The sequence below is a fragment of the Filicampus tigris genome, chromosome 9, assembly GCF_054856515.1.
Source record: "Filicampus tigris isolate MCC_2025a chromosome 9, RoL_Ftig_1.0, whole genome shotgun sequence".
NCBI classification, from domain to species: domain Eukaryota; kingdom Metazoa; phylum Chordata; class Actinopteri; order Syngnathiformes; family Syngnathidae; genus Filicampus; species Filicampus tigris.
This window is the reverse complement of record NC_141225.1, coordinates 4,059,372-4,085,882: the sequence shown is the minus strand read 5'-3', so window position 1 is coordinate 4,085,882 and position 26,511 is coordinate 4,059,372. Positions and strand designations below refer to the sequence as shown.

At 39.9% G+C, this 26,511-nt stretch overlaps 1 protein-coding gene and 1 long non-coding RNA gene across 2 annotated transcripts in view; one reads left to right on the top strand and one right to left on the bottom strand.

Moving 5' to 3' along the window:
* Nucleotides 1–26,511, top strand: part of LOC147141681 (uncharacterized) — a 44,188-nt gene that overhangs the window by 5,495 nt on the left and 12,182 nt on the right. The gene's annotated exons all lie outside the window — the stretch shown is intronic.
* klhdc8a (kelch domain containing 8A) overlaps nt 1–26,511 on the bottom strand; it is a 32,551-nt gene that overhangs the window by 1,552 nt on the left and 4,488 nt on the right. Inside the window, exons 2-7 of the mRNA XM_086041673.1 lie at nt 17,568–17,960; nt 17,173–17,383; nt 10,899–11,063; nt 10,561–10,779; nt 5,637–5,738; nt 2,907–3,055 (exon numbers count right to left, since the gene is read on the bottom strand). Coding sequence (XP_085897799.1) covers nt 2,907–3,055; nt 5,637–5,738; nt 10,561–10,779; nt 10,899–11,063; nt 17,173–17,383; nt 17,568–17,732 — 1,011 coding nt within the window. The 5' untranslated portion in view covers nt 17,733–17,960. The remainder of the gene's footprint in view (nt 1–2,906; nt 3,056–5,636; nt 5,739–10,560; nt 10,780–10,898; nt 11,064–17,172; nt 17,384–17,567; nt 17,961–26,511) is intronic.

Sequence of the window (26,511 nt, the reverse complement as noted above, 5' to 3'; positions counted from 1 at the left end):
AGTACATATACTGTAATAAAGTAAAAGTAAAAAGAGTACAAACTCTGAAAAGTAAATGAAAGTGTTTTGAGCTCAACAAAATTTGCATGGTCAGGGGCAGCGAATACATCGGTATGCAGACAAAGAAGGCATGCTCACTTTCCGCTATTATATTGACTGTGTTTCTCATTTGAATGCTTTATTTTCATGGTCAACAAAGGCTTGTCACCAAAATATTTACGTACACTGGAGCCACTGTACACTGACTGAAATTGTGGCTTTTTGTGTAATTTCATGATAAACTACAGTTTGTTACGTTACTGCAATAGACTGACCGGACCTCAGTGGTAAACCGGCGGGAAGCCCTTGTATTTTGTTATTTCATTTTGGAGTCTTAAAGACTAAGATATTATAGTAAAATGTTTCAATTTGGAACAATTTAATTGGTTGTAATGAGGTGGGTTGGACACATTTTTACCTTAATGCCCAAAGTGTCCTTTTTTAAATAAATAAAACTTATTATTACCGTATTATTTTTTTTGCATTGTGCTTGTTTGTGAAAGTCTGTCTGTGGCCTGAAAATAGTAACATGTTAAGTAAACCCCCCAAAAAAGGTTAAGAGTACTTTAGGAATCAATGTTCTACGCACTTGACTCTGTGTGTGAATGCAGATCAAAAGTTAAGAACATAAGTCCCCTATGTGTCATGAAGTCAATTCAGGGCCCTCTCAAAACTTTCAGAATTTTCTACTCACAATTTGTGCTCACTGCTTTGCAAATACCGAATGTATGGATTTGAGGATTATTGATTGTGGTCCCATCTTCTGAGTTGTGATTTAAAGTTTTCAAACTGGGTCCCAGCAATCTTTTATACATGGGTCAAAATATTGATCATTTTTTTTAAGTTCAGTCTCTATTACTGCCTTAGTTTTGCGTTTTAAGCAAAACAATCATTTGTTTGCTTTCATGGAGGACTAAATCAGAAATATTCACATTTGAGTGAAAGTCCAATGTTCTTTAGCGTTATCCTCTACCTCCACCTTACCAATTCCATAAAAGGAGCTCTTGATTTGCTTACCCAACTGTTAAGTAGGGGGCTGCAAATTTGTGTTGAATGCACAAATTAGCATTTTGTGCACACTTTATATTTGTATGAGGGCTGTCAAATTAATCAAAATTCAATTACAATTTTGATTATCACACTCCACGATTACAAAATTGGCATAATCGTAAAAAAATCATTATTAATACTAATTTTGAGTTGCTTTGAGGCATGCACACACGAGTTACTCCGCCGCGCCGCCCTCTCCAAGCTAGCTAGCCAGCCACCCAGCCCCGCAAGTCACACTGCACACGCTCCTGCTCAACGTTTTAGCAGAGTAACAGATCTAAAAATGGCACAAGACCCGCCACAGGAACGACTTGTAAACAAGCAAGGCAAGCCGTATCCGATTATTTGGTTACATTTTGGGTTTGCTGTGGAAGACGGCGAGCAAAGACGTATAAAGTGCAAGTTGTCTCTGCATCCACCGGGCAACACAACGAATCTATTCAACCATCGTTTGGTTTACGATGATGTTGTGATACACCAAAGCAAGAAAACACGTATTGTATAGATTATGTATTAGTATGTAACAGTCAACATTTAAATTAGTTTGACCCAATCAGGATATTAAATTTATAATTTATCATGAGCAAATTACTTTAACTTTGTACACAATGTGTAAATATTACTTTAAAAACAAAACAAAAAAGGCAATGGCAAAGGTCTAAATGTATAGATGAATAGCATGTCTGTTATTTTGTCAAAATTGTCATTTTACTCCAAACAGTTTGCTACTTTGGCAATTTATAAGTGCATAGCAAGTTAATGCATTTGTTTATACAAGGAAACCATACTTTAATTTATACATTTGCAGTTTAATTTTTTAAAAATAATTAATTTAATAAATGTTGTTGGGTCCAAAACGAACTTAATTATAGCGTTTCAAAGACTTTTGTCTTAGTATTTTTTTACGTTTAAACCTGTTCTTGTTTTGTAGCAAAAAATAAACAATCGTTTGAATAATTGTGATATTTTTTTCATAATCAAGCAGCCCTAATTTGTATTGTTTCCACAAGAATAATAATAATAAAAAAAAGTCCATGTGCCCCCTTTTCAACTGAGCACCTGGCCCTCCAAAGGTCTCTGCGTGCCCTGGCACATATTAGCATACACTCTCTCTAACCACACCAGCTACGCAACCTAATGCAGGGCAGTTTTACACTACTGCAAACTATAATTAGAATATTGTTAAAAAAAAAATTAAGACATATAGTCAGTGTCAAATGAAAACAGAATAATGTATTATCAAAGCATTTTTTCTAATTCAGCGAGGCAATTGTACTTAGTGTTGTGTCAGTCATTTCTGTATGCGTGTAGCAGGGAAATGGAAATCCCAAGTACGTAGTTACCCAAAACGCAAACAAAACTATACCCACCAACAAGCCACACACCTTTGAATGATATCCACAGTGCGCCAAAATCCATTACATGCGCAAGTGTTTAGTATTAAGCGGTAAGAAGACAAAACTGTTGGTCACTTCAACAATTACGTTTACGACATTGCAAAATAATCTCAGTAGAAGATACAATTTCCAACGCTGTGCTCCCCACAGTGTTCTTATTCTTATCATTGTAAACATTGTTTTGTATGAATGAGTACCTTATCAGTTAATTCCTGCACTGAGTTGACACTTTATCAGGCAATAGGAAGAGCTGAGGATGTTTTATCTAAAATAAATGTACAACAGATTTTCTTTCATTTGAAACGCGTGCTGGCTTGCGCGTTTTGTGTTATCGAAATTCCCTATCAAGAATTTCTATCTCCATCTAAATTCTACTAGCTCCGTATTCATTTTTCATACAGCCCTGAATATTCAGCGTACCTGGTTGACTCCTCCAACTACGAGAAGTCGATCCCTGAGGACGATGGAGGAGGCCGAGCATCGGGGGAACGTCATGGAAGCCAATCGCTCCCATTTTTTCTTCAGAGGATGAAAAGCCTCCACTGTGTCCAGTGCAGAGGGCTCATGACCTGATCAGATAGCAACATAGTGAACACAAGTGACTAAACTAGAAATGGATGGCAGTAGATGATCATAATGTAAAGGCCAAGGGAGAACATAACATGTTGGGATTTGCAAACTCAGATGCACAGAGACTCGCCTGCTACAACCATAAAGGGACCGAGATGACTAGACTATGCATTTAATTTTATTGCGAAAACGATCTGCAAGGTGGCGGCTAAAGGGGAACGTGGGTGAGTAGCTTCTTTTTACACATACGCCGCTGCCAAACTAGTTTGCTTTGCAGCAGCAGCAACGAGCTGCGTGGTGCATCCTTCTCCGGTTGGTAAACTGTATGTCATCGCAACATGTGACATAATGGACCGATCAGAGCAGCAACAATTCCTGATGAGTGCGTGGCATGTCTTGCAGACCTGTCGCCAACAGCTCAATGCGTCGGTCACAGGAATCAATGCGGCAGTTGAAGCTCGCGCCGACGCGGGAGTAGAAAGAAGCCTAAAAAGAAGCCTTTCACTAAGTAGGCTGAGATTAAATTTGGCCGCCTCGCGACCATGTCAAACGCATGAGGGCCGATTAGTGGGCCGGACTAAAATCCACTTCCGGCCATGCTTAGTCCAGCCATTTAAAAAAAAAATTTGTCAGCTCCCGCCCTCGCCGCAAAAATGGGCATCCGACCGGTCCGGCCCAGGGACGGACTGCCCAGCTCTGGATATTGCTTTAAAGTTTATAAGAATGAATGGACTTGGCAACAGGTTTGTTTGACGTTTACAAAAATATTTGCAATAATAGCAATGCCTTATTTTGAAACGTGTTAGACCTGTTTCTATTTTCATTTATGTTTGAAGTGAAGACATATTTATTACTGAATAATAAATACATTCTGTTTAAAAAAGTGTTTATTTAACCTTTTGACAATTTTTTTCATTTGACTGTTTCATAGTTGTGTCGACCGCTGATTTTAAAATCATACTACCTAAATTCAGCCTTTTTTCATCAAGTCCTTATTCTGAATAGTGAAAAAGAAAAAACAAACACCCTCGATCTGTCCCAGTGTGCTGCGAACATATTTTACATACTATTTTACAGAACATATTCTCCTTTACTAACCGAAAAACTCGCAGTCACTGCTTTTGTGCTCTTTCTGAAATGTCGTAAAATGCCACAAGATGGGGCCAAAGCCCTGTCTAATAGAAAAGTGGTGCCATTTTTTCTTTTAGATAGGATTTTAGAATCATCTTGTCATCAAGGGATTTTGCACCACGTTGTAGCATCTTGGTGCCAAGGAAACAAGGCTTCTGTTAGAATAATTGTTACATAAGTTATCCCATATTTACTCTTATAAATATTAACTGAGATACAAAATTTGTATTTTGGGGAGGAGCTAAATTAAGGCTAGGAGGCAGAAAAAGTTAAAAGGAAGAGTCGCTGATGCATGCACATATGTATTGTTTCTTGAAATCAAATCATTTGTTAAAAAAATTGTTTTACGGGTAATATAAAGTGAATTTTAAATTATATTAAACTGTTTTGTAATTATAGTTTTTGGAATATGTACGATTTGGCTGGGACTGGAATATTTTTTTCTATTTATATAAAATAAATCTATACAAAATCTATTCATAACAGGCTTATTATTAGAGGCTTTGTAACTAATTAATCTCAATTAATTCGATCATCCAGCCATTTTAGGACAGTTTTAATGGTTTATTATGGCGCCCCTAAAGTGACATGGAAAAAAAAAAAAAGAAATATGTTTCTCCTCCTAACGAGAAAACGTTCTCATCCTAATGAAAAAAATTCTCATTAGGATGATAAAGTAGTATGCGTGCATGGGAGACACTATAACAACATTTCGGTTTGTGTTTCTGTGTGAAAACGACAGTGCAGGACCTATTTCGTATCGAAAGTTTTCTCGTTGGGATGAGAACGTTTCTTGTTAGGATGAGAAAGTTTCTTGTTAAGACGAGAAACATATATATATTTTTTCCCCATGTCACTTTAGGGGCTCTGTAGTTTCTGCATGACAGTTGAAAAATTGGATTAAATATAGCATTTTCTCACCCTTTATCTTTGACCACGACAGTCCGTAGCAAACCACTTTGCAAGTGAATTTGTAAGTTCGTATGATTTTGACTTTTTGAATTTTGGTCCCGAAGACAGACATTTGATCAAGTTTGGTTCGCCAACAATTCTTGTACAAACTTGTACGAGGACCGCTAGTGCTAACAGTTATGGCGGTTTCTGCGCTCGCTTGGTAGCAGCCACAGATCTGAAGAGAAGACTACATACATACACCAGCGGTAGCACCCCGGTGTCGGTACCAAATGTGATCGGACCGCAAAAATTGCATCGGGAGTCCTTTGGTGGTAATACTGTAATACTGTATATTTCTTTTCCTCTATGTTTGTGTTACTCAAAATATACAAATACAATAGCCAAAGGATGACGCATGTAAAGAGGACTTCCTGTGTTTTGAGTCTTGTCTAGTTTCACAGTACAATAGGACAGTAGGATTGTTCTGTTTGGCATTGTAGAAATGACTTTCAAATAAGTGTGATTTCATTTCCATTAGGCATTCTTTAGTCTTACCTAGTCCACCTGCTACCACCATGCGGCCACGCAGCAAAGCGGTGACAAAGTCAGCTCTCTTTGTCTTCAAGGACACTGTCTCATCTGACTTCAGCCACGTGCCTGAACCGGGGGAAGACAGGATAAACAAAGTGGGAATGCACTTAAAGTAATACAGACACTAGGACAATTATGGACAGATGGCTATCGATGAACATTTTAAAATGCAAAAATTCTAGAGGCATCGTAATATTTTGGTTTCACACGAGCAGCCAACTATGACGATGTTGGTCTTGTGGAAGAAGGTGAACCAGTAAGAAATTGTGCAATGAATCACCAATCTTCCTGTAGGAATTAGATGCTGCAATTGAAGCTGGACCTAGGTAAATCGAATCTCAAATACAGTATAGTACAGCAAACAGAAGCTTGTTGAGGGATCTGGTCAGCTATAAATTTCATTGTTATGCAATGCATTAGAAAATGCATGTTGATATTATTTTTAGTACATGAAGGTGAGAGCTATCTTCTATTGCGTAATGCTATTTCTCTCTCAAGTTAATGTGATAACATACATGCAAGCAGGGGCGAAACTAGCAACTTTCTGAGGGGTATGCAGATACATAACACATTCTTCAAAACATTAGTACATCACATTCAACATTAAGGCCCTGTCTACACGTAGCCGGGGTTTTTGAAAACGCCGGACATAAGCCTGCGGTTAGCCCTATCATCCACACGTCCCCGGAGAAAACGCAAAACTCCAGCCACAGTGGAGATTTGCGGATATCTCCGGATACGCGTTTGGCTGTGGACAGTAGGACCCGAAGATTTACGTCCTCACTATGCGACAAAAATTGTCGGTCCTCCCGAACGCGTTTGGCGCCATGTTTTTGGTTTCGTAGAAGTGACGTCAGAGGACGGAAGTTCCTTCTGAATGGACAGTATTTGGCTAACTACTGCCTTGAGGCTTGGCATGCGTTTGAAAACGCACTTCCTCGGTTTCGTGTGGATGAGTTTTATTTTGTGTATTCCAACGCAGGCGGGGGGAGGATATACGATTGTTAAAAAACTACGTGTAGACAAGGCCTCAGTCAGTGAACTTTATGTTGTGACCTGTGGCGCTGGACAGATCACCTGTCAATCACAGAGCTGTTACATTAGGCCTCTATATGAATAGATAGGTAACTTGAGCTAGGCCGTTATCTTGCTGTGACCTTTCTCTTGCTTTCACTGGGCTTCCCTTCTCTATGACAACCTTTACACACATATTAGTTGATTTCATTTGAGATCGGGAGGTCACATATTGTCACATGGGTTCGGCAGAGTCACCCGGGGGCCAAGACAGGATAAGAGAAGGAACAATTTGTTGGACAGGTTAGACCTTCTTCGCAATTCAGCAGAAAAGTCTCCACAGCTTTGTACCGGATCTTTCTGGCATACATGAAATAGTTCAACTGAGAATGTGCAGTCTTCTGGTAGCTACTATTAGCATTGCGAGCATTAAATATAAAAGAACCGGGTGAAGAGTTCTCCCCGAATTTGACAGAGCTAAAGCCCGGTGAACACAAAGCGCCATCGGCGTTGCGCCATCGGCTCGGGCAGCGGATGGCTCCCGAGAGCTGATGGCGCTGTTTTCTGCACACCAGAAGCCACTGGCATAACTGCGGAAAGTTGGGGTTTGTTTGGAATCATGTGACTGATGGCGACTGATTAACGTACCTTCTTGAGAGAGGCTAAAAGCGATCTTTTCCATCCCTTTGTCCCATTTGTTTTTGTCCTTATATTCTGGGGACCTGATATCGCAAAAGACAGGCAAAATCATGCCAAAGATCAACTTATTTATCCTCCAGGAGAGCCTCGAAAATGTACTGACAGGGTACAACCAGATTTGGTGCATGAAGAGCGCATGCGCCGTGGATAATAGCCAACTGCATATGGCTATTATCCGCGGCCTGTTGCTGTTCAAAGTTGGATACGCTCCACTTTAACGCGGTTCCAGCCAGACATCTGTGAAAAGTGTACTCGATCAACCAAGCTCATTCCAGTGTTTCACAATTGCACATCTTTTTTAGCTTAGCAATTAGTATGGCTTCTCCGTCTTATGCTTATTACTTCTTATTATCCCTTCATGAGAATACTTGTCAGAAGTGCAGCTTATTCAGAAAAATGTAAATATTTTTGATACTCAGTTTTACTTTTCAATGTGTTTATCTGCGATGCAAAACTGCTTATTTCGAGCCCAGTTTTATATTATTTATTTTTATATACCACAAGATAGATATTCTAACTAAATGTTTTTTAACCTACTTCATATTTATTCTCTTTTTCAATTCTTGTTTTGTGTTCTGTGTGTGTTATCTTGCCTAATGCACTTCAAGTAGGCCAGTAGAACACCAGTCACGTAAAACGGCCAGATGAAGGGGGTCTGATTAGTGATATGGAGGTAAAATTAAAAAAAAATTAATAAATACTGAGTGACAGCATACTGGATAACCAAATATGCTTGTATGTGGAAAGTCATTGCTGAAGATGGATAATACAGCCATCTGTTTTGTGACCTTACATTTCAGACAGCTCCTGGTTGCCCGTTTCCCATCTGCAGCTCATCTCCTATCTCATCTATTTCAAAATTGAAGAAACGGGGTATAGCACATTTCTGTGTGCAAGTAGAAATTTGATATCAACAGCACTTAACTTTGTGTGTGTCTGGCACAGGCATTTGCTTCTTTTTAATGGAAAAACAAAACAAAACATCCCATTATTATATAATATCCAGAATTACACTCCTGCTCTGCCTTTCATTCTACTAATTCCCTTGTCAAAATACATAGCACATGGTAAAAAAAAAAATAACGCAATGGTCTTTGAGCATCCATTTCCATTTTCAGGCCATATTTCATACACTTTTTTCTCTAAAGTGCATGGGCCTGACTTTCATGCAACATAATATTGATTTTGATACTGTATATTGAGGCAGACATTTCTTATACAATCTGCAAGTATAAATGAGAAGCAAAAATAGAAATGCAACTCTGTGTGCCACAAGGCATTCTCCTGTATGTTTACACAATGCTCATGATGTTAAGCATTGCACTGATATTTGACATTTTAGCTGACTCCTTTTGGCAGATTTCCCTACAGAAATGACATATTAATCAGACTCTGTTCAGCAATTACAATTTATTTTCAATGATCTGCTCAAACAAACTGAAGCTCATTCAAGGTTGTTGACAGCTGCTGTAGAAGCAATAAACACTACAATTGGTAATATCAGGTCTGCAAAAGTCCACCACTGTCCTTTTTTTGTTTGTTGTGGCTCAAGTAGCTGCACACTGTCGTGTCTGTGTGTGTGCTACGACTTCGGCGACACGTAAATCGAAGTCTTACAACGGCGGCGCACATCCGACAGGAAAGACAGACACTTTCTCTCAAACGCGCTCCGACATACGACGGCATCAGAAAATAGACCACACACATACACTGTGATTTTTTTTTTTTTTTCCCCACACGCGGACATTTTAACCATGCGAGGTGAAAAGGATCAAACAGGTTAAAAAGCTGAAAACCATTATGATTACCAAATCGCGCTCTCAAATCATGATTATATTGCAAATGCAATTCATCGTTCAACCCTATGCACGACTCAAACAACAACACTGCAACTATATTTACACATTGTACAAAAATAACTGGTTAATCACAGTCACAAGTGATACTTGTAATGGTGACAAAGCCTCCTACAACTCCCATTGCTACCTTCAAGTTAGCATCAGTCTGCTCAGTAGTGCACAGGAAGTGGTGTGTATAAGTCACAAAATAAGCAGAGCTGGGCAGTCCGTCACAGGGGCGGAACGGTCCAGCCCTCCGGCCCGGCCGGACGCTCATTGCGTGTTTGAAGAGTGTCCACAGCGGGTTCGAATATGAAATTAGCCTTAACTTTAAATAAACCTCTGCCTTTAGCATCTCTCCCGCGGCAGCTTAATGCACGGTCGCTTTTTTTTTGTGGGGAGTAGGGGCAACGGGGCCGGGGGGGTGATAAATTTTAAGAATAAGGGCGGCGGGTCGAGGCCGGAAGGGTACCCAGGTCAAGGGTGGAGAGTCGAGGGCGGACCAGCAAATAAGGGTCAAGTGCCCAACTCTGAAAATAAGAGAATTAAAAGGAAATGCAGTGTTAGCTTCCTTAATCTTGCTGGTTTAACAGCATTAAATGTGCCTTTTTAACTGTAAAATGTCTTATTCCATTCAATGTACTTGTCCCTTTTTGTTCTTTTACCCATTTTTTTTTTACTACGTTCTCTATGTTCTCATACTTGTTCAGATAAACACTGATCGTGATGTTGTGAGAGCATTCAATTGTAAATTCGATTTTTGAACAAATGCAATTGGAATATCGTTGGAGGAAATGCTAATCTATTTTACATTGATACACTAATGTAAAACTGTGTAACTTCATTAAAACGTGAACTTAAGTGGGCCGGCTTGCGCCCACTGATTGGTTTAGTCCACACTGGGATTGAATACAAACTATAATACCCAGCTCCTGATCCAAACCCCTCAGTGCTAAACAATATTCCACTGTGTTGTCCATTCGCATTGATATTTGTGTATTTAATGTGAAATTGTGCAACAAATTCACAGAGAGGTCATTGCAAGGCCATGTGGACATACAGGCACACAAGTTTGGAGCGGTTACACTACGTTTAACTGCCACATCATATAAAATAAAGTGCTTTGCAAAGAAACATGATTGTTTTCATCACTTCATACAACTGAAGAAGCTAAAGAGAACATAATGAGCTCTTTGTTTTCCCCCTCAACTTGGTGGTTCTGAAAAAGCCCCTCTGCTCTTGACTGACTGAAAGATTTGTGTTAAGATCAAAGGAATGATGTGATATATATTTGAAAAGAAATATGTATACAGTATTTTATTCTATGTCTTCCATACCTTGGTTACAGTCAAAAATGTTGACGTTCTTGGTAAACTTTGAGGTCTGATGTCCTCCTCCCTGGCGCAGACCTCCCAGCAAACACAGCCTCCCAGCACTGTCCCATAGCACACCTGCATATGAGCGCTTACATGACAGCATTGGAAGCGTTGTCCACGAGCGCAACTCCGTGTCATACATCTCAAAGGCCTTGACTGGCCGCTTACACTGGCGGCCACCTAAAACATTTTGAGAAAGAAGAAATGATATAGAAGAAATAATCTGTCATTAAAATACACATCAAAGTATTTTATGGAGCACTCTCTGCATAATCCTTATTATTAATATTAGAAAGTACCTGCTACATAGAGTTTGTTGTCCAATAAATGTGTGTTGGCATCATAGCGTGGGGTTGGCATGGGAGGAAGTAGAGCCCACACATCCTTACGAAAGTCATACTGTTGAAGGATGTTACGAGGGAGCAAGTCAGCACCCATTCCACCCACAGCAAGAGCGCGGCCATCTACATGCACACACAGACACATACAATTAAAGCTATGATTAAGGCTTAGAGTGCCATCGAAAGAGCACAAAAACAGGGAACCAGTGAGTGCCCATATTATTTTAATCAAATGGACTTGTTTTTACATTATTTCACAGTGCTCAGTATTCCCCTCTCACCTACAGCATTGAGAAACATCGAGTTGAGACTCCTGTTTATCAATACATTCATATTTTACTGTCTGTAAAGTTGAGATTTTTTTTTAGGCAAGATTTAGCCAACGTTAATTTTTTCTGGTTTGTTTAATTGCACAGTATATGCTTTCATCCAGGGGTCACCAAATCCGGTCCTCGAGGGCATCTGTCCTGCAGGTTTTCAATCCCTCCCAGCTGTAACACTCCTGATTCAAATGATCAGCTCATCAGCAAGCTCTTGAGAAGCCCGATAACGATCCTGGTCATTTTAACAGGTGTGTTACAGCAGGGAGGGATTGATAACCTCTCTCGGAGTTGGTTGTCTTTTTATCATACCATTTTAATTACTTATATAACAAAACATTTGATTTTAACCGTTTAAATTATTCATGCATTTTAATAGCTTATAGGATTTATCTTATGTTTCTTTATGTGGGTTACAATAACGTGAAATTATATATAGGTAATTGTCATGGCTTGTTAGTGCCCTCTGCAGGCGCTTTAGAGCTAAAGCGCTGTAGAACTAAAGCGCCTGCAGAGGGAGGCAAAACATCATAAATACAAGTCAGCACTAACAAGCCATGACAGTAATAATGTGTTAATAATTTCACACATAAGTCGCTCCAGAGTACAAGTCGCACCCCGGCCAAAATACGATTTACGACTTATAGTCCGAAAAATACGGTACCACTTGTTTTAACTGATGTCATTGGTGTGTATGTTGTCAATTACAGTGGCACATTTTAAATCACTGGTGGATTGGTGATTTTTGGAGAGTGACTGATTTGAAAAATGCAACTGTTATTTTGTTTTTATATGGGTTTAATATGCCAATGTTAAAATCTGAAAAAATAAGTGTGGCTTTTTTTTTTCTTAGAATCGGCTACATAAGGTTTTTAATATGCGACTGGTCGTATACCAAAGCAGATATAGGGCGCCCTATCTTCATAGACAACTACTACGGAAATGCTGACGTAGCCAGGTGCAAGGTTCACTCCACCTGTTTGCTATTTTGGCTGCGCTATGTTTTCAATTTTTTTTTCTATCGAGCGTTTTATCAAAGGCATTTTCTTTTGATATCGATCAATCGTGATACATATTGATATTGAATTATCGGTCCAGCCCTAATATTAGGTCAAGGTTTTGTAGTGGCCAAGTCAAAGTCTGGACTTGAATCAGATTGAAATGCTGTGGGATGACCTTAAGAAGGCCATTCATGCTCGAAAACCTTTAAGTGTTACCCGATTAAAGCAATTCTGCAAGGAGGAGTGGGCCAAAATATTTCCAGGGATGTGAAAGACTCATTGCCAGTTATATAAAATGCTTAATTTCAGGTTTTGCTGCGGAGCCTGGCCCAACCAGTTATTAGGTTTAGGCAGCAAGTACTTTTTACAAGCAACCAGATATAGTAGCTTTGAAATTGTTTTCTTTACTATATAAAATCACCATTTAAAAACTGCATTTTATGTTTATATTGGGTTATCTTTGTCTGATATTTTTTTTTTTCTATGATGCTGAACATTAAAATGGGGAGACTATACAAAAAGGCAACAATTTTAGAAGAGGGCGAATACAGTAAATTTTCACAGCATTATATGTGCGGGGTTTGACCAGGAGCCCGGTGAAATCATGTCTTTCATCCTGGTGTACTGATTCAAGTCTGTGACACTGCTGCCCAGGTAAGCAATCCGCTTGTCCTTTTTATCATTCTAGATGTGGGGTGTTTTCATAGCCTCGACCAACTCCAGGATCTTATTTTGCTGCAACCTAACGGCAGTGATTTCTCTGCTAAGAAATCGAATGACTTTAATGTGATCGACCGCGGTTGTCTGAGACCTTTTTGATCCCATACAGCCAACTTTTCATTGACTTGTTCTTCCGCAAAAAATTTTTCAGAAGTTCGCTGTACATGCATGTTGGACTGTGAGAGGAAGCTTTAGAAACTAAAGAATGTGCACACGCTGCACACACAGGCCAGAGACGGAATGGATGCTAACCCAGAACCCTTTTGGTTTGAGGCAAGATTTGTCAGATACCAGTTATCATGTAACCCACAAAGAAAACATTTTAAAAACAACTTGCATTCATTTTGTAGAGGCAAACCTCATTATCTGGGGATTCATTATCTGACCTCTGGAAAATAATGATTCAACAAATGTCACCATTTAGTCGATTAAGTGACTGACTACGTTGTTTTCATTTAGCACTATTGATATTTTTGTCATACCATATGTGTTTTTGCAAGAAATGGATTTAAGATTGTTAAGAAAAATGATAGTTCACACATACTTAATATAATTTACAGATTCTAAATGCATAATTATGCTGAAATTGCCAGGACTCAAGACTCAACTCCCTACAAACTTCAAATAAATTGAAATTTTAAGAAGGCTGTTGGGCTGATAATCAATAGTGAAACTATACTATGTTCTTCATCTTCCGAGGAAAACTCCTTGAGTTTCAAATATAAACTGAAAAAATAAGAATTAACGGTAATAAATCTCTTCAGTAAAACATTTCTGCAAAAAACACACAAAACAATTGCTTTATTTTCTAGAACAAGTAAAACTATCTATATGATAAGACCCACACATTATCACTATTAACATTGGTCAACCGCAAACTTTAATTAGATGTTGTTGGGTTTTTTTGGTCCCTAAGTGTATTTTAGACACTGGTTTCAAAACTGTCTTTACTTTTTTCTAGATCTAGATCAGATTTTTTGAATAATTTCCATTTTTCGTTTAAATTTGACCTATAAAAGCTTGCTCATAGGGATGTTACCATGGGTTGTAATTTATAGCAATAACATTTCAGGAAAAAAATCTGTCTGTTTACTGAACCATAAATATATTACATATCATATTATTGCTATTATTATTATTATAACATTATGTGCTAGAGAAAAAAAACAAGGGCAGAATCAGCGCAAAACATTCTTCAAGAAAAGTGTAGTTGAATCTCTGATTAAAAAATGCTGTGAAAATTTGGTGACCAGTATAATGAGCTAATTTGGTTGATACCCGCAAAAGTATTAGCACAATTAGTTGGAATCTGTTCTAAAAAATGTTTAATCCTACTGCCATCATCTTCTTTTAAATCTATTGATTAATCTTTCTTGAGAATATGTAAAAAAAAGAAAATGTTCAGGTCATCAATCAAATGCAGGTCAAACAAACACATTAGTGCATACAACAGCATAAAACAAAGTTCTGCAAATTGTTTTTTGTACATAATCTGTTCTAACAGTGCTTCCTGCCCATTCATTTCCCTTTTAATCGATACCCCATTTGTAAGGAACTTGCATTTGTGGAATGGGCACTATTGGTTTAAATAAAGGGGTTTAAGAAATTGCAAGTCAGTGTACTTTGAGTCCAATGTTGGACAAAGAGTGCCATCTAGAGGAGTCAAAAATACACAAAACTGGTTCATGAAGCAAATTTGAAGCTTCATTTCCCCATCACGATGGGCATCACACGCATGTCAGTGCATCCCTGTAAAATGCGTCTGCCTATGATAAACAGCTTTTTCGTTTTGTGTTTATTTGTTTTATTGTGACTCTTGCTTTAAGCTTCCATTGCTAAAAATGTGATCACGTTATATTCAGTGATACATCCAGATTCTAGATACAAATCACTGGGAGAATTGTGGTTGTTATCACTAAAGGAATTGTCATTGCTGAGAAATATAATTTATGAAACCAGAGGAAATCCCATCTCTACAGTCTAGGATGGTACTGAACGTTGACTTCATTCTCCGCCACAGATCAGTCTTTGTCAGATCCTACCTCCAGAATCTTCCAACACTCCTTACGGGATCAGCTCAGGAATGTTGTTCGTGCTAAAGTGAAAAACACAAGCATGTTGGTTGAATTGCAACAAATTTTGACTGAGGAGTGGAGTTCCACTTCACAGTAATGTATAAGTAAATTGGTAATGAGCACGAGGAGGAGATGCCAGGTTGGTGTTGCTGAAGTAGGGTTCTTTTACACCAATGTTTTGGCGGACATACACTTAGGAATGAAGCCTGTGTTGTGCGTCATCAAATCCTAATTATGTAAGCTGTACCCTTTAGGTTCAAGTGAGAGTGAGCAAGCACATTGTCCAAAAGTGATCATTTATTTGGTTACCTCATTCTGTACATTAAAGACTACTACAGTAATCCCTCACCACTTCGCGGTTCAAGTTTCGCAGCCTCAGTGCATCGCGGCTTTTCAAAAAGTAATCATCAAAAAATAAAAATAAAAAATACAGCCATATTGCAGAAGGACGCGTTGTTTAAAAGAGATGAGTTGACTCGGAGGCTTTGTACATACGGGCATTCCTAAAAGGTGCGTGACTGGTTCCCGGTGCGAGATCAATCAATGAGAGCACCAGTGGATTTATCCTATGAGCTGATTGGCTGCGCCTCATTGCAGCCTCTCGCTAGTCTCGTCCACACTAATAAATGAGCAGCACTTTTGAACAACATTCTGTTTGGAAACTCATAACGTTATTCAAATGTAACGTTCACTTAGCAGAGTCGAGCTGGATAAGCGGATAGTAAACAGCTGTGTTCATAAGTTGTGAGCGGAGCGCGCTCAGCCATCCAACAAGGACGACGAAACAGTGACAAAATGTTCAAGTGTTTGTAAGTTTTGTTTTAAGTTTGCCTTAAAACAGTTTACTTTAACGAGAATCCCACGCTGCATTTTCAATATATGTATATACATATATATATTAGGGATGGGAATTTCGACTAATTTGCCCGCCGACTAGTCTCAAATTTTATTTGCGACTAGTCTATAAGCAAGAAAACTTGAAATTTAATACATATTAAATTCAAAGTTTAAAATGCAAATGTTTTGTGTATTTACAGTAGGGGCTATTTCAGCCCAAACATTAAGGACAGTTTGTTAATTTAAATTCTATTGATGTAACAACAACTGACTGAATAAAAGCGAACAGTTGAAAGAGAAATACATTTCTGATACATTTGCCAATGCAATGCATGGCATTTATTATGAATAATGTAATGAGTAATGGTACCGACTCCCAGTCCAGCAGGGTCTCATTCGCCATATGTTAGGGGCATTATCGTGCACACAGGCGACCACTTCATTTTCTAGTGTCACGTACTCATCACACTCCGCAGGAGAGCAGCCAAGTTTTCAGCTGTGTGTCTTTCCTCCAAGGCGCATGACGCACACAGCTGCGGACATGTCCTTCGTCCGTATAACATACGTTATACACGTCATAGTCATGTAAGATTCGGTGGCTATGGACGAACATCCGTCTGTAGTTAAGGCATTGGCCACATAGCTGACCCGCTCAAACGCTTGTAGTATCTCCTCTTTCATTTGGTTATAGCTACTCTCGAATTGCGGCGTTATTGTTCTGCGACTTGGCACCACGTACTCAGACTCGATATACAGCATTCATTTTTCGAACCGTCTGCCCTCAACAAAAGAAAGCGGCAGCATATCGCGACATTTTACAAATTAGTTGGGTAATCTTTGCTGCGCAGTGAGCATCGCAGCGCCTGATTGGTCGTCTGACTGGCCCCGCCGCCATCGACCTGCAGATTCACATCGAGATTTACTGTGGATGTGGTTTCTCGTCGCTCCGGGAAAGTGGAGGTAAGCGAGTTTATGCTTACAAAGCCTACAGACGACCTTGTTGTCATCTGCTGCATCAAAATACTGTCGTGGTAGCTTCGACATCTTCAGAATATACTTTTCTTCCTCAAACTTAGTGTCCCCCGCCGTGTGTGTATATATATCTATATATATATATATATATATATATATATATATATATATAGATATATATACACACACACACACACATGTTCATTTCAAATGGAGCATCATTTAAAAGGGAAATAAATAGGCATTCCAAAAGTATTACATTTATTTGAAAGAAACGCTGATCCAAGACAATACCTTAAATGCATACCTTTTACAGTTATGGACATGCCCATCAGGGCCTCCCGTAGGGCGCTCCTCTTCCTCCATCTCCCTTCCTCTGTGTTATACATTTCCACCATCTTTAATGGTCTCTGGTCTTCTCCCACTCCTCCCACCACTAAAATCTGCTTCCCAAGGGCTGCCACAGCAGCTCCGGCACGTGGAGTGGGCATAGAGGGCAAGCATATCCATCGGTCCGTCTAGAAAGAGTAACAGGCATTCATTCAAGCAGTTACATAAATAATACAGTACAATTGCAAAAGTTTTAGTCTTTTGATCAGCTTTTATAAAAATAATTCAAGAAAAGATTATTGCTCTATTAATCATCAACAGCACTTATACTGTTGCTCTAACAAAGTAAACCAGGACTGTTGTGTTTTGTACCTCGGGGGAGTATAGTTCCAAGGTGGAGCATGGCCTCCCTGCAGCATCAGAGCCCCCCAGCATGTACATGTGCCCTCCCACCTCTGATAGAGTGTGGTAGACACGGCCACTGGGCAGTCGTGCAAGGCTCTGCCAGTGAAACTCATGAGCTGAAGGCACCGCCATGGCCTCAGAAGCGTACAATGGAGTTAGCAGGAAGATGGAAGTTGCTGAGTGATGGAGATTTGGAGAGGGGATTGATAAAGCCAGATGCTGATGGGAAAACAAGCAAAGGGACTGAGGGGAAGGCCCCAGTGGAGGAGCTTTATAGTAGTGATGACGGGAAGCGGTGGGAGCGTTGGATTAAGACACGACTCCCACCCCCAGGGTGATGTCACTGCTTTAGATTGGGCCCTGCAAAATATATACAGAAAAGAAAAAAACAATTTAAAATTTAAAGAGTAAAGCGTAAAAATGGAAGTGGAGTGATTTTGATCAATCTCTAGTGAATGAAGTAAAATTCACAAAGATAGATTTCAAAGTTTAGTCACATTAATGACAACAGCTGTATCTGCCTTAACATTAGAACTCACAGAGAACAGCCATTTGACAATATGTTAATGGTCACCTTTGTTCAGTCAATGTAGCAATTACTCACAAGAATATGATCTAGTCAAGGTCATAGCGGGGGAGGTGCATATATTGTGCTGCGTTGTCAGACTGAGGTTTATGACTATAAACTATAAAAAAAATAATGTTACTATACATAGCTTGCGTAAGTATTCGGTCCCCTTGAACATTTGAACCTTTTTACACATTTCAGGCTTCAAAACGTTTCACAAAGTTTTTTTTTCCTTAATGTTATATTTTTGGAAACAACTCAGGCGCTAGTACACCTGCTTTTAATTTTTTAATATTTTATAGTTTAGTTTAAAGGTGTTTATAACTCTGCTTCTGCTTCAGAGGTATTTTATTTTCTTCTATATTTTGAAATGACTCAAGGGTCTAGTGTAACTGCTCTTTTTATTTTTTTGTTTAAAATGTTTAATATTTTGCTGCTGTTTACATTAAATTGTGAAATACAATGTTAAATAATCTATTATGTTACAGAGACATGACCGCTGTGATCCCTTTTATATACAGCAATCATCATTCACAGATGAACCCCCTTAGTCTGGATTAAACACTATTATATGAATACAATGATATCATGGTGAGTTAACCAAATGATTCCCAAACAAATCTATTCAAGTCATTTGGTGAAAATTCTATTTTTAATATCGCAATATATATCGCAAACCCCCCAAAAATCGCAATGTCTTTTTTTTCCAACATCGTGCAGCCCTAGTATACACACACACACACACACACACACACGCACAGACCTTCGGTCACAGACGGAATGCCCACCTCTGCTTTTACGCCAAAAATAACATTTTGCGTTTAGCCCAAAAAGTTCCATTTTGGTCTCATCTGACGAGAGCACCTTCTCCCACATGGTTGTGTGTCTCCCAGGTGGGTTGGCAAACTTCAAACCAGACATTTTATAGTTGTCTTTGGTTTTCTTCATGCCACTCTTCCAAGGCCTGATTTTATTTTCACCGCGAAAATAGATGATTACATAGACGGGAAAAAAATGGGTTACCGTTTATGCTTATTCCAACTTTTGTTTAAAGTTTCACGTTTATCGTTTGCCTACAAAATGGGCGCGCATCATAGGCAGATAGACTGACCGGTCCCATATGCCCAGCTCTGCTGAAAACATATCCACAACTTTATCTCAGACCTACCTGGTGTGTTCCTTTGGCCTTCATGATGCTGTTTGCTCCCCAATATTCTTTTCACAGACCATCACATAGCAGGGGAATTTATACTGAGACTAGATTACAAACAGGTGGACTCTATTTATCATCAGCAATCAATTAGGTCAACACCGGTTCATTCCGAAATCATTGAGGAACTTCTGGAGTTGGCTGCAATGACAGTAAAGGGGCTGAATAATATCGCATGTTAGGGCTGGGCTATAATTCAATATGTATCGCAATAGGCAGTGGCACGTGATCAATATCAATAGAAAAGGCCTTTGATGAAAAAATTGATGGAAAAAAGTCAGAAACCAAACCCCGGCCCTGTATTATGCATTGTTGTAGGCATCGCGAAGCTGCTTCCAAACACAAAGAAAAAGCAGTTAAACCAACAAAGAAGCAGCTAAACCAACATAGGGCTGAAATGGGTCCTTCATTATTTTGGGTACATTTACGTTTTAAAAAGAAAAAAAAAAAACTTGTGGCATTTTTTTCTGCCTCCAGTACCCGCTTATTTACATTTGCATTGTCAGAAAGAAATCAAGCTAACCGACCGCAGCAACAATACTTCACGCTATGCATGACAGTAACACACTGCCAATGTGGTAAGAAGGCCAACTTCAAAATTAACCTTACCCAACCAAATAATACATGAACATCAATGCCTACACACGCTATTATTTTGGAGTTGCTCCTGACAGCGTGTCATGGCGTAACGGCTGACTTGATTCGTTTTGCCATCACAAATTATAGCAAACAACTCCAACAACACAACAGCGTCCTGGAATAATATTCAATAGCTAATTAAGGGCAGTAAAAAACAACTTCATTAAGCTGACACTGTATTGTATGGTGCCTGTTGCCAGCGTTTAGTGGCAGCTCCAATGCAAGTGGCTATAGCGCTCAAGTGCCCCATAAAGGCTGGCGAGTTATCAGATTACTTTTCAAGACAACTTAATAGACGTAAATGACTCGGCACACTTTGATGCTGACAGTCTGACACAGTTGCCGTTTCTACTGATCACTTTTTAACAGAACAGGCTTACTTGTGTGTTGTTTGGCCAGCAAAATCACTACTGTGTTTCTGACATCACTTCGTATTAACATTGAATGAAGGTTAAGGTAACTTTCAATGATACTGCTTTCGAGTAGTGTCTTCCGTAAATAAACTACTGATGGCCCAGGCGATGAGGAAGACAGAAATCTGGCTGGCTGGCAGTGGTCGGACACGATCGGGGAATTCCCATGAGTTGCTCCTCCATCCGCAAGGAGACGAGAATCGAGCCTTAAGATGTACCAACTCCTGATCACGTTTGGCTAGGCGTTTGTCCGTCCTGATGACCCAAGCAATGAGTGAGTCCAAATCGGAAGGGCGATCCCTAGAGATGAGCTGATCTTTCACTGCTCGGGAGAGTCCATCAAAAAACACATTGGCCAAAGCCGCAGGACTCCACTCACTCTCAGTAGCAAGGGAATGAAGTTCAATATCATAGTCCGAAACTGAATGCTTACCCTGCCTCAGTCTGAGCAAAGAACAAGTTTCTCTGCTGGTGGAGGTGTGCTGGAACACCTGTTTGAGGGCATGTGTGAATCCGGTGAAAGAGGAACAGACAGCGGACCGCCGACTCCACTCTGCCGTGGACCATGACTCTGCTCGCCCCCAGAGGTGGGAGATGATAAACGTCACTTTGGATCGGTCTGTGTGGGGAAAGCTGCAGATTGCAGCTCAAAATGCAGTTCGCACTCGGTCAAAAAAGGTCTCACGTCACCTGAATCACTGGAGAACTTCCCTGGGAGGGAGAATAGTGAGCATGCCGATGACACACCAATTGGAAGCTGTGAGTCTGTAGCTGAATCCTGTTGGACAGTTGGATCGGCAGATGCCACTGGATCTTGTGGGACATGAGTGAGTAGTTCATAGCCGTGAGCCCAAGGATGTCATCATTGAATCCTGGCGAGCAGCCACTTTAAATTCAGCACTCAGACTAGCAATCTGATCGTGTTGTTGAGCTAACCGCTGTCCCTGAGCACGGAGTGCTTGGCAAACTGCCCCCGAGTTGGCTGGGTCCGTCATGGCCAGTTCGGAGTGTCATGATGTTGTGAACGAAGGTTTCGGGATGGAACATACAGTACCACTGATCTTGTAGTTGCAATGGACTATTGGCAGTGAAGTGTCTGGTTGGACCACAGTATAGGCACAAGTTAGCTTTCATCTGCCACTGCCGTTCACTGGGGGTCAGATGAGTTCAGCTGAGCTGCAGAGGTTCCTCCTGGGGTAAAGGGGGTGCTGCAGGCTGGGCATGACAACTAGTTTGTAGGCGCTGAGGATGGAGGTAGTTTATGGTTCCTGGCTGCTCTCTCTCTTCTTTGTTCCATAAGGCGCTTATCAAGTTTTATTCATAACGAAATTAAATGCTCTTGAGATGACTTAGATTTAGATTAGTTTATTTGCAAACTGCAAACATATGTACAATAATGGCTGATATACTGTACCACTCTAAATGTGGGAATCATCTGGAACCTGCTCTTCTTTTGTTTTTTTCTGTTGGTTGTTTTTCTGCGGTTGGCCTTTTTGCTACTTCTATATTCAATTCCGGAATGACAAATGCTACCCCTATTTGACCTGTTGCACTCCTTGACGAATCAGTGTAAATCTGAATGTAATTATAGTAATCGTTTATATACTGCTGTACATTTCTTTTGTTATTTTGGTCTAATAATGTGAAATACACTTGTGTCATACCTACAAAGAAACTGCTGGTAAAAGGACTATTGCACTCACCTTTACTTGGTCTATTGTAAATTTTTATGCTTCCTTAGCTCTTATTTGCCAAAAATGTTTAACTTTTCTCTTCTTCTTTTCCCATCCAGATTGTAATAATTTGTGGGATCATCTAGGGGTGGGCGATACGGGCTAAAAAAAAAAAAAAATCTCTCTATATATTTTTTTTAAAAACTCAATAATGATAATTTGACGATATTCTACAAAAAATATTTTAAATCTGCACTTGCTTCACAGAACAATTATGGATAGGTAGCATTTGTGAACAACAGCTCTTGTTTGTATTTTAAATTGCTTATTACAGCTTCTGTAAAGCAACAATATTCTATGGCAATATTTAACAATGAAGAACTAAAAATTATGTCTAGACTTACATTGATTTTTGGGAATGTTTACGTCATTTAAATGTCTTCTATTATTCCATACTGATATGACATATTTGATGAGATTTTGAGCTGCAGTTGGTACTGGTGTACCACTACCAACTACTAGAGCAATCAGAATGAGAAAAAGGTGTTAACTACAGCAATCGGAATGGAAAAAAAAAAAGAAAACTTATTTGATATGTGATTCGTGTGAAGGTGTATAAGTGTCACCCAGTGAGAGAAAAAAAAAGACGTCGTCATGACAACACCCATTCTCATACATTGGCCACTGTATTCGGAATAAAGTTGGATAACAAAACTGCAATTTACCGAAAAGTGCATTTTCTCACTCATTCATCGCTGTGCTATGTAGACTTGTGACTTTATTCATGTTTGGGTGTATTCTGGTGTCACACTAATACGCCGTCGTAGTTTGTGCAACAACAGCATTCCTCGGGAATACAGGCTAGTTATGAATGATACGGACTACAAGCATGTAAACTGATCCAACCGATCATCCAGGATGTCACGTTTGACTTGCTCGCTAAAGTACTGAGTGTGTCTGAGTGCGTGCATGCGTGCGTTTATATTTGTTGGTTCAACTCTGCGACTGTTTTCTGAGTGTGTGTGTTTAAGCTTTTGTATAGCGTGCTTGCGCGGTCGCCAAGTTTTCCTCGTAATCCATATGACTCGTGGTGCAACAGAATTGCTCTTCACGGTGACCGTTTTGGCAAATCTAACAATGTTATTGCCATCAACCCCAAACATTTACAGACTACGGACGACGTGGACTCGTGCCTCGCTATGAATCCCCGCTAGACATGAAATGAGGAGGAAAGTAGCTAGGCTGCAGTGCGGACAGAGTCACGTGACCAGGCCCTACGAATCACTTCCTCCTCCTCTGCCGTCAATGCACACTGATTTGTCAGCATTTCCTCCAACTTTGCGGCCGTTGACTGACTCGCTTCGAAGCAGTATTAATACTCAATAATGTAAAATTACACATCGTGTAGGCAAGAATGACGATGATATCGATAACGATATATATCGCCCACCTCTAAGTGGCAGGCTAAAAGGACGCTTGTCTGCAAGTCCAGAGTGCACGCAAAGAAAAAACTTGTCTACAAACATCAGAGAGGCAGCCGGAAAGACGCTGATCAGAGACTCTTGCAATTCAGAGTAATAGTTTGTGCGGGCGCTACTGTAGCCGCGGACTGGTTGGCTAGCTGCGTGTGGTCTGTCAGTCATCTGACACCTGGTCTAATAGTTATCCATGAATTTGGAAATGTATGTGGTGAGATTAGATCTCAAATATATTTGTGAAAATGACTATAAGATTCTCCCCGTCAAGTGGAAATTATGTGAAAGAACTTTACAACAACTTGACAATAAGGGTTTAACAAAAAATGTTGTTTTATCAAACATATTTTGAATTAATTCTTTTGTCAGTTATAACATTGCTGCTTTTGGAGATTTTTTTATTTTTGTTGAGGTACCGTATCGGTATCGAGGTACTTTATGCAGATGTCGTATTGAAGTCAAAATTTTGGTATCGTGACAAAACTAACAATATCTCAACTTTTCCGGCCCATTCATCTAAATAAGATATACTGAGAAAGAGGGTGAGATGTGTTGTTCCTGAGGCGTAGCTCCCTCAGGAACTCTAGACTGTAATTTGGTCACTTTTATCTTTTGATGTTTTCAGCCTAAAACAAAACTAAGGAATTATCCTTATTAATTCAATACTTTTGGAAGGGAGTTCAGTTTACATTCCTCACCACAGCCCATATATTACCCAGGACCTTTCAAGGCCAGGCCAGCCAGATCTGAACAAACGCAAAAACAACAAATAAGACAACAAGCCACTCAGGGGTCAAAGACAAAGGACAATGTAGGAATTACCTTGGGATAGCACATCACAAGGTTTCTACACAGGCTAAGTCAGAATGCTGACCTTTTGAATAAAGACTAGAGTAAGAAATAGATCCATTGGTTTCGAGAGTGAAGGCCAGCAGTGACGTACACTCTGCTCAAATCTTTCACTGGTATGCACACTTAAAAATAATAATAAATAAGCCTCAACAAACAGTCTTCAGTGCAGTCAAAGTGCCGCATAATTCTGTTGCTACAACATAGAAGCATGGGAATTATCTGCTTCGCTCCCCTGCTGCTGGCTCCCTCGAAATTCTTGTTGTCATTTAAATATTTACAGGTGATTGAAATGGCAAAATGCTCCAGCACAGCTGTTCCTGTGTCTGTGCCGGGACTAATGAAGGGAATTAGCAAGATGAATCTGGCAGTGTAGGGTCTTGGTCCTATAATGAGTGATCTGAGACTAAATCAGTTGTGGCTGAGTATTGGCACAAGCTTTTTAGGAGTGTTTTTCAATTATCCTGGTCTCTGCATTTTAAACAGAAACAACTAGGACTTTTTACCATTCTTTCTAAGTGAGATGTTTTTCATGACTTCGAATTTTGTGTCAGTTTCAGAGAAAACTCTGGCAATTATTGATGAGCCTGAAAAATAATCTAATCTCATTTCATGTCATTTCCAAATTATTTGACCATTTATCAGGAGAGAAGGCAATTTGTAGATGATTGACCAAACAATTATGTAGCAGCCAATTTGTCCTGGATTAAGGTGGATAACATTAAACAAAACCAAGTTTTATTATTACCTCGTGGTGTCTGAATGCGCCGTCTGATTGGTGTAGCGGCCACCGTCGTAGTGTCGTAACTCGTCAGTAAGTGTTTACGCATGTTGAATCGGCGTCGCCAGTCGTGACATTTGGTCACTCTGATTGGCTGTTAGCTAGCAAATCAGCGCACGGAGCACCAACTGGAAGTGACAAATGCGGATAAACAGTGAGCACGCCTTAATCTTCTTACAGGTACAAGAGCGAGGGTTGACAATTAAAGTATTTCACAATACCGTGTCAAGAGGTTTACTTCGCGTGAGAGTTCATCGTGAGTGAAGAATATATCTGAATGCATTGTTTACGTTTTTATAATCCGCCCCCGGCCAACAGCTTTCCGGTTGGATTTTTCTAACAATGAGAAATAGTGACTACTGCCCTCCGATGGTATGGAAGCGTCTTACATCTTATGCATGCGCAGAAGGTACAGCGTCGCTGTCTGTTGTTGCGGTCTGTTTTTCCAGCGTGACGTGCCGACAGCCGGCCGGACGCCACAGGGGGTAAGCGTCTGTCACTGTTGGACAACGTCGTTTTGGTCTATCTAGGCCTTTACACAGGCTGAAGCGGACAAGAGCATGAATGCGCACACAAACCCCGACTGGTTATATTTCAGACATTTCGCTACGCTTAACTCGTGTCAACCCTTAGGAGGAAGACGGCGGCTGGCAGCGGGCAGCCATCAGGCGGGCATGGATCTTTATCCTAATCATACGATGCGGCTACATTCAACAGGTTTCTTATAGCATGAGTCATTGGTACAAAAGAAAATGGAAAGTAATCACATCTAGAAAACTGCTTTTTGAATGCATAGACTTGACATTCTATCCCCAAGCACCATGCTGGTTACATATTGGCAATGCATAGTCAAATGTTTCTTAGCCCTCTCCTTGACTCTAAAATGTGTATATTTATGGCATAGGGGTTCAGTCTTTCAGCAAATACTGGGTGGGTGTCAAATAAGAGTGAGTTGATCCATTGTGGCAGTGCTGTGAAGGCTTGAGAGGAGAAACGATCAGTGGAGAATGGCAGATAAGGCAAGAGGAGTGAGCTGAAAAGCAGGACAGTTGAAGACCAGGAAGACAGAAATTTGGAATGTTGAGGAAGGCGGATTAAGATAATGAATGGATGTTAATGAGAAAAAGGGAGCCACTCTATCACAAAAAAATGTGAATTATCAAAATGTCAAATGGAAATTAGACAAATTAACAAATATTGTTCGTGCGGTGTGCACTGACATCAGATTAATCTATTTGCTTTTTATTAGTGTCAACATCTTTATTCTCCACCATATACAGTACAATGAACTGCCAATGACAAA